General features: G+C 37.9%; 1 protein-coding gene across 1 annotated transcript in view; it reads right to left on the bottom strand.

Annotated features, from left to right (window-relative positions):
• The window catches only part of LOC138192733 (dihydropyridine-sensitive L-type skeletal muscle calcium channel subunit alpha-1-like), a 37,547-nt gene extending 28,533 nt beyond the window's left edge, over positions 1-9,014 (bottom strand). Inside the window, exons 1-5 of the mRNA XM_069140383.1 lie at positions 8,643-9,014; positions 8,340-8,445; positions 4,380-4,519; positions 2,152-2,294; positions 1,797-1,949 (exon numbers count right to left, since the gene is read on the bottom strand). Of these exons, the coding sequence (XP_068996484.1) occupies positions 1,797-1,949; positions 2,152-2,294; positions 4,380-4,519; positions 8,340-8,445; positions 8,643-8,830 (730 nt within the window). The 5' untranslated portion in view covers positions 8,831-9,014. The remainder of the gene's footprint in view (positions 1-1,796; positions 1,950-2,151; positions 2,295-4,379; positions 4,520-8,339; positions 8,446-8,642) is intronic.
• Positions 9,015-12,706: the final 3,692 nt, after the last annotated feature.

Raw genomic sequence — 12,706 nt, forward strand, 5'->3', positions numbered from 1 at the left:
ACTTCACAATGATCTTTATTTCACAAGAGAAAATGTATAAACTTTAAAATGGTGGGATTATTTTCCTATGCGTAATTTACCATAACGTCACAATGACTGCCTCAGTGCTGTTTTACCCTTTCTGCCTCTGTGCCTGCCTTCAGACACATTCTTACTTTCTCTTTTTCCCAGTAGACCTATAGAACACCTGTCCACTCTTGTATTTTTTACCATGCTACCTGTGCTCTGACCTGGTGCATTTGTGTCCTGCCTTTTTTGCCTTGCTCCTCTGTATCTGCTTGGTCAATTGGATCCTGTTCATTGACATACTTTCTTGGTGATCGGAACACAAGTCAACAGCTCAAAATAGACCTGCTTACAACTGGTGTCTCCACATGCCACTTGAGTGACTGCTTGTGATGTGATATCACTTTCCCATTCTCTTTGCAAATAAAGACATACACTGCATAAATAAACAAGTGAACAAACACTTGAACATGAATACAAATGAGATGACAGAGGAGATAAAGCAGTAAAATGAAAACATGCTTGCTCACTCAACCTTCATTTTAGTGTGCCGTCAATTAACCTATTAATGACATACAACGTATTTCACATTTGTAAATGTTTGAACATATAGTTTGTAATTCACTATCCGGACAGTCAGGTGTGACTCGATCAAATCAGTTCAGGCTCAGATTGTTTAATTATCCCAGAAAAAAATGAGAGTTGGGCTCTGTGTTGCAGTGGACTGATGAACCGTAGTGGTTGGGATCCTTCATAGTTGGAGGCTTCAAGTGTGTCAGAAATGACAGACGAGGTAAAAAACAAATTGACGAAACAAGTGTCAGGTAGACAGCGTATGTCTTTAAAAAGCTGATTTACAGCCCACCAGTTCAGTTTGCAGGTAAAAACATTCATCCTACTTTCCCGAGCAATCTTCTGCACTCCTCAGCAGAATTATGCTGGACATTTTTTTCTATTGGATATTATTTTTATTGCTCAGAAGACATCATGTGAGTAGGTGGTCCAATAATGTAGCCAAGGTAGCATTTGTATTCACATTGCAAAAATATACTAATTTTATGTCTTTAGCTCATTACAGTTGAAATGTTAGTGATAAAATTCTCAAAAAGTCATACATTGTTCTGGTGATGTCAGGTGTATACTTATGTGAAGTATGAGCAAACAGTTGGCAATGTTTAAATTGTTGTGCATTCAGCACAAACTATACAAACGATATTGAGTATCCTACTCTTTGATCAAATTAAACCCCATTGAAAACATGATATTTAGTATCCAAAGAATGCCTGTGTTGATTTTGGTAGCATTTGAATGAAGATTTATGGAGATACAGATGTTAGTCTATTTTTCACATTTTTAAAATTATAGCGATGGACTTCTTAATTGACCATAGGTTACAGTTAGCCAAAGTTTTCTGACAATTCAGTGGATGTCGTGAAAACAATTTAGCTCTGTGGGACATACGGATGATTTATTTAAATGTACTTATTGTTTTACTTAAAATGGTCATTGTTGAAGTTACAGATACCATATTCTTCCTGTGTTTAGCGTCTAGGTCCACCTGTACCCAGACATTTTGGTCATCAAAAAGGTGCTGGTCACCCCTATTTGAGTTTGCACCTGGACATTTTGTTTGTGTTCCTGTCTGTACCCTATTTCATAAAAAAAGAGCCGTATGTCTTGCCAATGCAGGAGCTACTAAATGAGGTGACTATGATCCATAATACAATCTACCAATTGGATTAGTGTAACCCTAGAATTATTGCCATATATGAGTCTCTTATGCTGCATACTTGTGCCTGTGTAGTAGCAAGTCTTGTGCATTTTGCACTTGAAGAGTTCTAATCCCATAATGGAGTAAATGGTGACCATGAAAAGGACCAGCAAGGTGATGTGAAACAGAGGCAACAAGGATTTCAGGATGGAGTTCATCACCACTTGCAGACCTGAGGGGGAAAACAGGTTGCATCTTGGAATTAATCAAATCAATTCTTTGTGTTCTCTCTTAAAGCAAGCATTCATTCCAATACTGTTAATAATCATTATGCCTCTGACTCCCACATGACTGTGGAACATTCACTTTAACCTTTAGCATGAGGACATTTAACTGTGCAAAGTATCTGATTCAACGGCAGAATTTTTACTTACTGGGGACTCCAGAGACCAGTCGGAGTGGTCGGAGGACTCGAAATGCCCGAAGAGCTTTCATGTCAAAGCCACCACCTTTTTCCCCCACTGGAGCCTCCACTCCACTGATGTGGTTAATGGCATCCACAATCACTGTAAACAACCTGGAGAGGGATACACAGAACATTTCATGTTTTGTTTCATGTTGAGATGACATTTACCAAACTGGTAATTTTGAAGATTGAAAGTTCCCAGAATTCACTGTGGGAACAAGAGAGCATATTTCCTGACTATGCTCATTGACAGGTGCCACAATACCTCTACATCTACTTCAATTTTGATTCACTGTTTCTGAAGAAACTGACATTTACAGAAAAAAACATTTTTTTATGTTCATTTAACTATTTTGGTTTATATGCAAATCATTGTTGTATCACTTTCTACACTAATTGAATGCGCTCTGTGTATGTGCTGTGCTGGTGGCTGTGCCCTGCTTTAAGAAGCTTGGAAGTGACTTATTTTTCTTTTCTGATGGCACTGGCACTGCTGCTTGTTCTGCTGGCTTTGACACAGCTGGTTTCAAGCTGATGGCTGCCCTGATCTGCCAGCAGAGACTTCACCCCAAGACAGTTTTGTATTTCCATGCATTGATTTTTTTCATTAAGGATATATTTGGTCCTGCAACCAAAAGTGAAGCTATTTCCAAAAGGTGACTGATGGCTGTGTCTTCTAGGTATTGAGGTAATCCACAGCGTAGGTCTTGATTGATTTGTGCAGCTAATTATCACCCTCTTCCTCTGCCTGGAGAATTGTGCTGAAAAAGTGCATGGCAGGTTTGATAGATGAGAGGGTAGGATACTTCTCACATGACGAAGCAACAGTAAGGTCCTGAAGGGGGTTTCAGAACCTTCTGGACTTCCTCCAGGACCTCTATGTCCTGCCCTGTAGGGACAAAATTCCTTGGACCTCATGTATAAATGGTTTGCACCCACTAAAACATTGCGTTTCAGGCAAAACTAACATACTAAAATGAACGCGACGTTAGAATATTTGGGTGTCGCAGACCAGACGAGCTGTGAGAATGTGCTGGTAAAGCTGCAAACTCTTGTCTGGCTCTGAAACTTTGCGATTTCAACTTGCAAAGTACTGAAACTAACTAAATTTTAACAAATAGCATTTCCACTCCAGTTTTCAGGAATATCTCTAAGAAGTGGTCTATGAAAGTAGTTTATTTTTTTGTTTACCCAGAGAGACTCCCAGACATCCACAGCACACATTTCATATTTGAAAGGTAAAAGGTCAATTTCACTGTGACATTAAAATGTCCTGATAAAACACTTTTCTGGCCATTATTCAATGCCATACATATACAGAAGGGGGGATTGTGACCATATTTCTTATTTGGTCAGACAATGAATTGGTGAAACAAATATTGGGTGTCCAGCTAAACCATGGTGACTCTTTTGAGATTATGTGCTGTTGGGTTAACTATGTCTGTAAAGCATGCATGTTTAAAAATGTGTACCTTCTCTGCAGTAACATCTGTACTTAAAAGAATTGTATACTGTCAATTACCTTTATTAACCAAGCATTTGAACACTTTAAGAAACTGCATCTTGGCTGCTTGGTGGAGGCATACTGATGGAAAGTGGTAATTTTAGTTTAGTTGAGTAGTTTTAATCGAACATCAAATTTCCAAAAGAAATGGCAGTAAACTGGACAAGTGCTGAATTTGACTATTCAATTGACTGTTTTTGTTCACTGCAGCCACTCACACAGCGAACTTTGTATCCTTTAAGAGTGGATCTGACTGTGGTGATTTTCAAAATTTTACAGCTGTATTTTCCTGTGATTCTTAGATGTGCTTTTTGTGTGTTTATATGCACAGTCCTGTTGGGTCTCAGAATAAATTAAATCATGCTGAGCTGTTGTGACAAATCCTGTATTCAAAGTTCTCACTTTACTGGAACTTCTCACTGGAAGTGTCCCTTGCATGTTTAAAGTACACCCAGGCATAATTGTAAACTATGGCCAAGAATTTGAAACTTTCACGTAAAAAGTTAGTGAAATTTGCTTGTGAAAAACCACTTGAAGAGAAGTTACAAGAACTAAGGAAACCATGCAAAATTAAAAGGGCTAAGCATCAAATCCAGGACATTCTATGAGTGCGCTGGCAGTTCTAAGCATTGCCCCACTGAGTAATATAATCATTCAAAATGTTAGATTACAAACTAAATTAATCAACTTACCCAACAGATACACAAACAAAGTCCAAAATATTCCAGCAGTTTCTTAAGTATGCATCTGCATGAAAAAGAAATCCATAGGCTACAATCTTCAGGAAACACTCTATGGAGAAGATGATGAGGAAGAGGTACTCCAGGCTTTCCTGTAAAACAACAATGGGTTTAGTTGAAATATATTTTACACTCAAAAGTAACTTCTAGTAGTGTTGTTTAATCCATAGTTTTGACTTGAATTTACTGACAACATTCTGATATACAGTACAAGTTTGTTAAAAAGCAGAACAACAGACATTTTGTCACAGAGTAGTCTGATTATCGCCCCTGCTCATGTTTCCTACAGCTTAATGAGAGTTTCTTGTTGGACGTCATACTAATCTACCTCTGTCTATTCAAGTCACTGACATACTCACACACCAATGGAATGTTTTATGGACTATCCTGTTTCAGCAGAGGTATTTAGTCAATGTCTATTTTGAATATGACCACTAGTGCCCTTCAGTAGAGGATAACGTCTTTGTATCCATGCCCTTGGATATAAATTAAATAAAATGAGGTTAAGTAACTGATTTAACTGAACTTCACAAAAGTTCAAGGCTAAACAATCACAGACTTGTGCCCACAATCAAGTCCAATTTAATTTATCTTTTGAATAATTTTTTTTGATATATTGGAATGAAAAGCATAGCTATGACAGTAGATGAGAGCAGCAAAGGCCCGTAACCAGACTCAAACAATGTATGCTTCAAAGACATGAGTTAAACCATCAATGACTAGTTTTATATACCACAAACCTGACCTGATAGTCTCTGGCTCATTTGCACTTCTGGACCTTTGTAAAAGACATTCAACTCCCTCCCTCTATTTTCTGTCTTCCTGTCTATTATATATCCAACAGAAAATAAGAAATTGTAAAATGCCATGTTTAAAAAAAGTCTAGTTTATTCATATAGCATATTTAAAAAGTTTACCAAAGTGCTGCATGATAAAAGACAGTAATAGAACATATTTAGTAATAAAAACAATTAAACTAGATAAGAACAATGTTCAACAAAACAACACACTAGGATATATATGGGCAGTAATTAATAAAAAAAATAAATCAATATAATTTTTTGTATTAAATTCTAAATTGGGCCTACTCTGGAAAAGTGTTAACTGGGGAGCCAAATACCTGTAGTTACATTGTTGATCTGATCTTGAGTGTGAGGCCTTTCAAAAGTTTATAAACCGTGACTACAAAAGTCTGGTTGGCCCTAAATGCCACTTTGATATAGCATTTAAACCTGCTGGTCCACTGACTTGAGCAAGCGACATGCAGTATAGTGGTGCAAAAGGTCAGACGGATAAACTGGGGCTGCTCCATTTTTAGAATTCATACATAAACTATAACATTTATGAATTAATCATATGCTGGGCATATTGCCAATGTTAGCATGTCAGGAAAGGTAAATGTGATTATCATTAGGTTAACCTGTCAAAAGCCTCGCTGCAGCATTTCAAGCTGGAACTGGGATATTAGTGTCTGGCCCATTCAAATATACAAATAATTTCAATTGTCCAACCTCAAAGTAATAGATGCATGAGTGCCCTGAAGATCTTTAAAAGAAAGGAAGGGCTTGAACTTAACTAAAACTCGACAAAGAAGTGTGCTGAATCTACAGGTCTAATTTAAAAGAAAAAGTACACATAACACCCAGGTTCTTTACTTGAGGTTTACAATTGAGTGCCATAGACGTGAGATAAGATAAAATATAGCTGCAAGCACAATATATGGGGTCCAAGAAGCCAGGTGGATTATTATAAAAAAAAAAAAAAAAATCCCTTTTGGAAATTTAGTCTTATGAGCATGAGGATCAGCCCTTTTCAGCACTTTAGTCAACATTTTTTGTGTTTTAAAAGTTCTATAAAAATACATTTGAATTGACTTTTGCAAAGTAGAAAATGTTGTGCATACAGTACAAATTACAGCAAGACATTGATAATTACTGCTTACTCGCCAATTTACAAAACTTAACAACATTCAAAATGTCATATCTAGCATCTAAAGAATTTCTTTGTTGATTTTTGGTATTATTTGAATGAAGAATGGAAATATACATGTTAATTGATTTAGCAAGTTTCAAACATATGAAGTGATGGACTTCTGAATGCACCATGGGTTGCAGTAAGGCAGGCTTGTGTCACACTTCAGTGGATGTGATACAAAGCTCTGTGGATGTAAAGTGATTCATCTTTACATGTTTGAAGTTCGGAATGTAAAATTGTTATAATAAGCCATGACAACTTTCATTGATCATCGGCAAATGTTATGCATCAACTGAGTCATGATCCTAAATCACACAACCGAAATACGTTGCTAATTTTTTAAATGTATCTTGGTGTCACCTGTTAGTGGCAAAATATCAGATGACTGCTCAGCAAATAATGCATCAAGCCTTTCAAACTTGTGCACTAAGTTTGGTCAAAACTGATTAAACCAATTTTGATTCATGATCCTTTATAGAATATGGAATGTACAGATATAACTTAAAGGGCTAAAATTGCGGTTCACAAAGCACAGTGTAAGTGAACTCTTGAAAACAAAATTAATTGAGAACACCTCCCAACATGGTCTCAGTTTGGTTCGCTTCAGAGGGGTCTCAGTTTGTTTGAAGTGTTCACATATACACAAAAAATGCAGACTATTCACTCTGAGTTAGTTAGTTAGCCAACAGAAAGTTAGAATGTACATGTATATGATTAGTTTTGAGTTTTCCTTTAAGGTCAGAAGCAGAGAAAGTTTAGCCACTGTGTAATGACTTACAGAGTGAATTGTGACAATGACTATTTTATTCTTGTTTATTTTTGTATTCAATTAATTAATTTTTACTTTTTGGTTGACGTCCCTTGCCAAAAAAAACATGTTTTGGTCAATGCTACTTATCTTTGGTGTTTTACATTCACTGTACCGAATGTAATACAGTAGCAGTAAAATATTTGGATGCAACTACTCAGTCCAGGGTTTTTCTCAAATGTTTCTTTTTTTCTTCTGTTGAGCAATAGATATCAAAACTATAAAACATGCAGAAATCATCAAGGTATTTCAGTAGTCTTTAAATTTCCATATATGCTGGGCATTTGTTGTCATTCTGTGGTGGCCTGTCTGGATCAGTTTTAGACTGGTTTAGGACCTATCGGTCAGGCAGAGACTATGTTGTCTCTCATGGGGACCACTCATCGGTTAACACTTCAATAATATGTGGAGTTCCTCAAGGCTCCATCTTAGGCTCCTGTGTTGTTCAGTCTCTATATGTTGCCTCTGGGAAATATTATATATAATATTCCCAGAGTGAGGACAAATACTTATGCGGAGGCAGCATTTGGTGTGTATGCTCCTCGCCTCTGGAATAGCCTGCCAGTAGATTTGAGGGCTTCACAAGATTTATTTTAAAGGTGTTTAAAGATTAGGACATACCTTTTCAACTTAGCATTTTCATAATTTATTTTAAATAACTGATGTTTAGATGTTTGGTACTCTGGGAAGCACTAATTTGAGCTCTAATCTCAGATGCTGTAAATAGAAGATTTTTGAGGCATGTAACTCTAATGAACTTATCCTCGGCAGCAGAGCTAACTCTTAGGTTTTCTTTTCCTAAAATCTGAGTTGACCTGTGGACCTGTGAGCAAGATTTGGGACAATGTAACTAATTTGGAAGCATTGCTCACACAGTAACATCGGTTTTCCAGTGATGTGAGACAGATTGATAAATTGATTGACATAGTATCCATAAATAGATGAGGAAGACAATAGTAACACCATACCTAATTAGTCACAATGAAAGATTTGAGTAACAAGAAGTCAAATCATTAAAAGTACACATATTTCTAACGTGGACTTTAGTAGTGATGTTTGAGTTAAGTAATGACAATGTGTCTGACCCACTATCAGTATCCACAGTGTATCATAATATCATGGTGACGCACCAAGTTGCTGTTTGTATTGTTGCTGTCTTCCTCAGGCATGGGCAAGTACACAGCCAGGGCCACACAGTTGGCAAAGATGGCCAGCAGGATTATGATTTCGAAAGGTCTGAAAGTGATTGATAGGAATCTTACATGGTGACTATTGTAGTTCATATAGATGTTAGCACATCAGACCCAGGGAACAGCAAACACAACTGTACAACAAGCTGACAACACCAACCAACACTATACCTACAGTATAGTATTTAACGATGATATAAATACCATCCCTCTGCCTCGTGACCCCTTAGTACAGAAGGATACTTCCACTCCACAATAGTGATGCATGCTTTGCGGAAGGGATTCCTCAGTCTCAAGAAGAGCAGAGAGCGTGCAGGCCTTGGGTTGCCTCCTGTGGCCATCAGCTTCTTGAGCTTCTCCTTCTGTTTTCTCTTCAGTGTTTCTTCATCCATGATGTATGATGATAATGCGGGGCTGCTGCTGTCAGCCATTGCAGCTTCAATAGAGTATTTGTCCCAAGTTTACCTTGAATTGGAAGTGGGATCGCAAAAGGTCTGTCAAAGTCCTCTGGTCTGTTCACAAGCCTTTTCAAACTTTCTAAATCATCTTTCTCACACTGTCTCTCGCTGATGGTTTGACTGAGCTCCCTGTCATTCTCTGTCTCTGTCTGTGGAATGGCAGCTGTCCCCGTTGCTTGTATTGGTTTACTGAGCAGCTGTTTGGACAAGGGAATAAATATAGACAATAAGCACTGCTGCCACATAGCCTGGAGTGACAAAACAGGGCATGTGCACGTATATAGTCTGGGGGATGTCTTTTAGAAAATGAGTGTTCTAAAATGAGAAAAGTAGAACTAGAAAATAGAAAACATTTTGAGTGCTGGCAAAGTTGGATAAATATGTGAAAATCCATGTTTGTTGTGTGTCGTATTGAAACTAAGTATTGTAGCAGCAGTGTGACAGCAATATCAGCGGGCAGAGAAACTGTTAATTTTAATAACGTCCTCTGAAGTCATGTCAACAACTGTTGGTGTGTATGCATGTGTGTGTGTCTCATATTAACACACACACACACACACACACACACACACACACACACACACACACACACACACACACACAGCAAGAGAATGCTGATTGAGGCCAATAGTTGTGGAAAAGAATTCGCTTCCTTCATCTGTTTGTATTTTGTTGCATTGTGATGCCCATCTTCTAATCAGTATCAATACAGCTGAGCCATAAATCTGTAATTGGGTGAAACCAAAAATAGACCTGTGTCATCATTGTATGATGAAATGTAGATGGGAGGGAGGTGAGATGTAGAGTGTGATGTCAATGGTATTTACATGGACCTTGCCTAGGGCTGCCACCTCATGGTTGATGGTGGACAGTGCAATTGCTGAAGAGCATCCCTACCAGCAGCAGACGGGAGCAATACTGATAAGATAACTCATGATTGTTTATACTTGGGCAATATAGGAACATAAAATGAGGACTCACTGACTTTGAAACACTGAGAAAAGACCCTTTTTTAAACCCTTCAAAGCCAAAGTCAAAGTCAACTTTATTGTCAATTCACCATATGTACAAGACATAGAAAGATCGAAATATTGTTTCTCACAGTCCCACAGTGTACAACAATAAAAAACAAGTAAAGTATGAATATGTAACAATAAAAACAGACAACAACCACAGTGACTCTTGACTGTGATATACTGTATATATGTACAATGTAGTGCAAATGCAGGTCCATTGTGCAAATATTGTACCTACATCTATTTCTATTAGGAATTAAGAAAAGTCAGAGTAATTACACCACTTTTAAAACACAGTCCCCTTATTCCAGGGCTCCATAATGTTTAGAATATAGCAATGAAAAGTATATTTTTCATGTATAGTACTTTTTTTTCATATTACATGCAATTTCTGCTCGTAGGTGATACCTCATTAATATCCCTAGGTACTGTCAGACCTATTCAACATCTATTACATCACTCAGGCTGATGTGGCCCCTGGGGCACATGCTAGCTATGTGCTGACAACTGTGATTGTTTTCCAACCAGCTTGGCCAATTTTGAATCATATCAGAAGCTTGCTCAAGGACCTGGTTTGCAAAATGTCTTGCTAACAATACTGGTAGCTTAGTAGACGTCTGTAAGACCTAATTTGTAGTTAGATCATTTCTCTTCTGTTGAGCTCTCTGAGCTAGCAGCAAAAATTGCATCAACTTGTCTGTTAAACTCAATCTGAACGAGACTGCTCAAGGACGCTTTGCCCTGAAAGACATCCATATTAGATCAGATCAGTCTATCTTTACAAACAGGCTATATACCACAGGCCTTCAAGGTTGCTGTAATGAAACCTTCTTAGCCTTGAAAAATCCACTGTTCCAGGGTGTACTGTATCCCACAATACACAGTAGAACAGGTTCTCCTTGCTGTAGCAGCGGGCAGACAAAAGGAGCCGTGAATGGTGCTTAGTTGAGGTGGAAAGTGTAACACCTGGTGGATTGAACTGTGTAATTTGTGACTTTTGAAAATGAAGTGAAGGAAATATTTTCTGTCACATTTTTCTGATATTGCGTCACGGGATGAAAAACAGCCATTTGCAGTACGGGGGATTATTTACTTCCTGGATTCAACTTTTGGCAGGCAATCGCAATAAATAAGTGACTTCTTTCCCGACAGACAGATAAAGAAACTGGTTGGCTATGAACAGATGAGATAACAGAAGAGGTTTTGTCTTATAACGGTCCTGACTAAACAAAGGAAAGAAATGCAGGGAAAGCCTTCCCTAAAGGCATAAGGAAACATGTGCGAAGCACTGAGGGTGAGCCTCTTCTCTTGGAAGGGTTTCACTGTCATCTGTTCTGTTTTCTTTCTGCTCTATATGGTGGTTTTAATAATGGGAACTTTAAACATCAATGCAGGGAGGGCTAGAGATAAGAGAGCAGCGGCTGAGCTGAGCAGAACCAAGAACATAGATGTGCCTTTCCTACAGGAGACACTCAGCTTAGTAGAGAGTTTAGGGGACTAGAAAATTAAATAACCAAGGGGACAGTTAACAATAGCAACACCTGGGGAAATAGGAGGAGAGCGTGAGGCAGCTTCTTTTTTTTTTTTTACATTTATGGTGCTTTAAAGACTCTGTCTCTCTGGGAGGCTCTTTTTTACACCCAATCATGTTTACTTCTTTCATAACTAATTAGGTTAAATGGTAACAGGACCATTAAAATGGTAACAGGACCATTTAACCTAATTAGTTATTAAATGTTCCACCAGATGTTTTATTTTTATTTTTACTATCATACTACTTTTCTGGTTTTCTTTTGCCCCTGTCCCAACTTTTTTGAAAGGTGTTGCTGGCATCAAATTCAAAATAAGCGCATATTTTATATAAAACAATAACATTTTCAACGTTTTAAATGTTGTCTTTCATGTATTTCAATTGAACATGGGTTTAGATGATTTGAAAATCATTGCATTGTTTGTACTTACATCTTACACACCGTCGCAACTTTTTGGAACGAAGGTTGTACAACAAAATATTATCCAATGACTTTATAATAATAAAGCCTTCAAATGACAATACCGAATGTGGACCTGTCTTATTTAGCTGGAACCGACACCGTCTGTCTGTGCCCTGTCACATATCTGTCAGATACTAATACAGTGACTTAGAATCGTTCCGCCATCAGGCCAGTTTTCAGACAAACTCAAGCAATATTTGGCTGTTCAGGCATTCACTTTTATTCAAAATCATTTCAAGCAGTTTATCAGGAGGACAAATACTCCATGTATGTAGTGGAGGACATTAATTGCAGTCCTAGTCAGTCTTAGTCTGTGCAGATAAGAACATACAGTTGTCCACATGGAGGGGTTCTGGGCCTGTCTCCCCCACCCCCAGAGTCTTTAAATAGGCTTGTCTGGTCTGTGAGGTGCAGCTGTTTGTGTGTGTCTGTGATTTGACCCAAATGAGCCTTTAAAGGTTGGTAGCAATACTGATTATTTTTAGATTGTACTGTGAATAGACAATACTTTATTCTAGGTTTTAATACAATATCTTTAAGATATTACAATTCCTGTGCCCATAATTCATTTGTTTATCAGGCCTTCAAAGCTGCACAGGTTTGTTTTGTTGTTGTTATTGTCCCCCCCCCTCCCCTCCTTTAATCTCTGTGCACAGTTTTCCGAGGCAAATTTCCCCAAGAAGGGATCTAATAGACAAATGACTAACTTCAGAAGAACCTTTATATTATCCTGGTTTATGGACAAACCTATGAACTGTACAGTGTAAGGTATAGTGTAAGACGACTCCTTCCCTCTCTCTCTCCTTGGTTGCACTTCCTTCTTTCTTTTTATGTCCCCC

This window comes from Embiotoca jacksoni, unplaced genomic scaffold (genome assembly GCF_022577435.1).
Source record: "Embiotoca jacksoni isolate LCO1_2020_lvr unplaced genomic scaffold, fEmbJac1.0.p SCAF_1, whole genome shotgun sequence".
NCBI classification, from domain to species: domain Eukaryota; kingdom Metazoa; phylum Chordata; class Actinopteri; family Embiotocidae; genus Embiotoca; species Embiotoca jacksoni.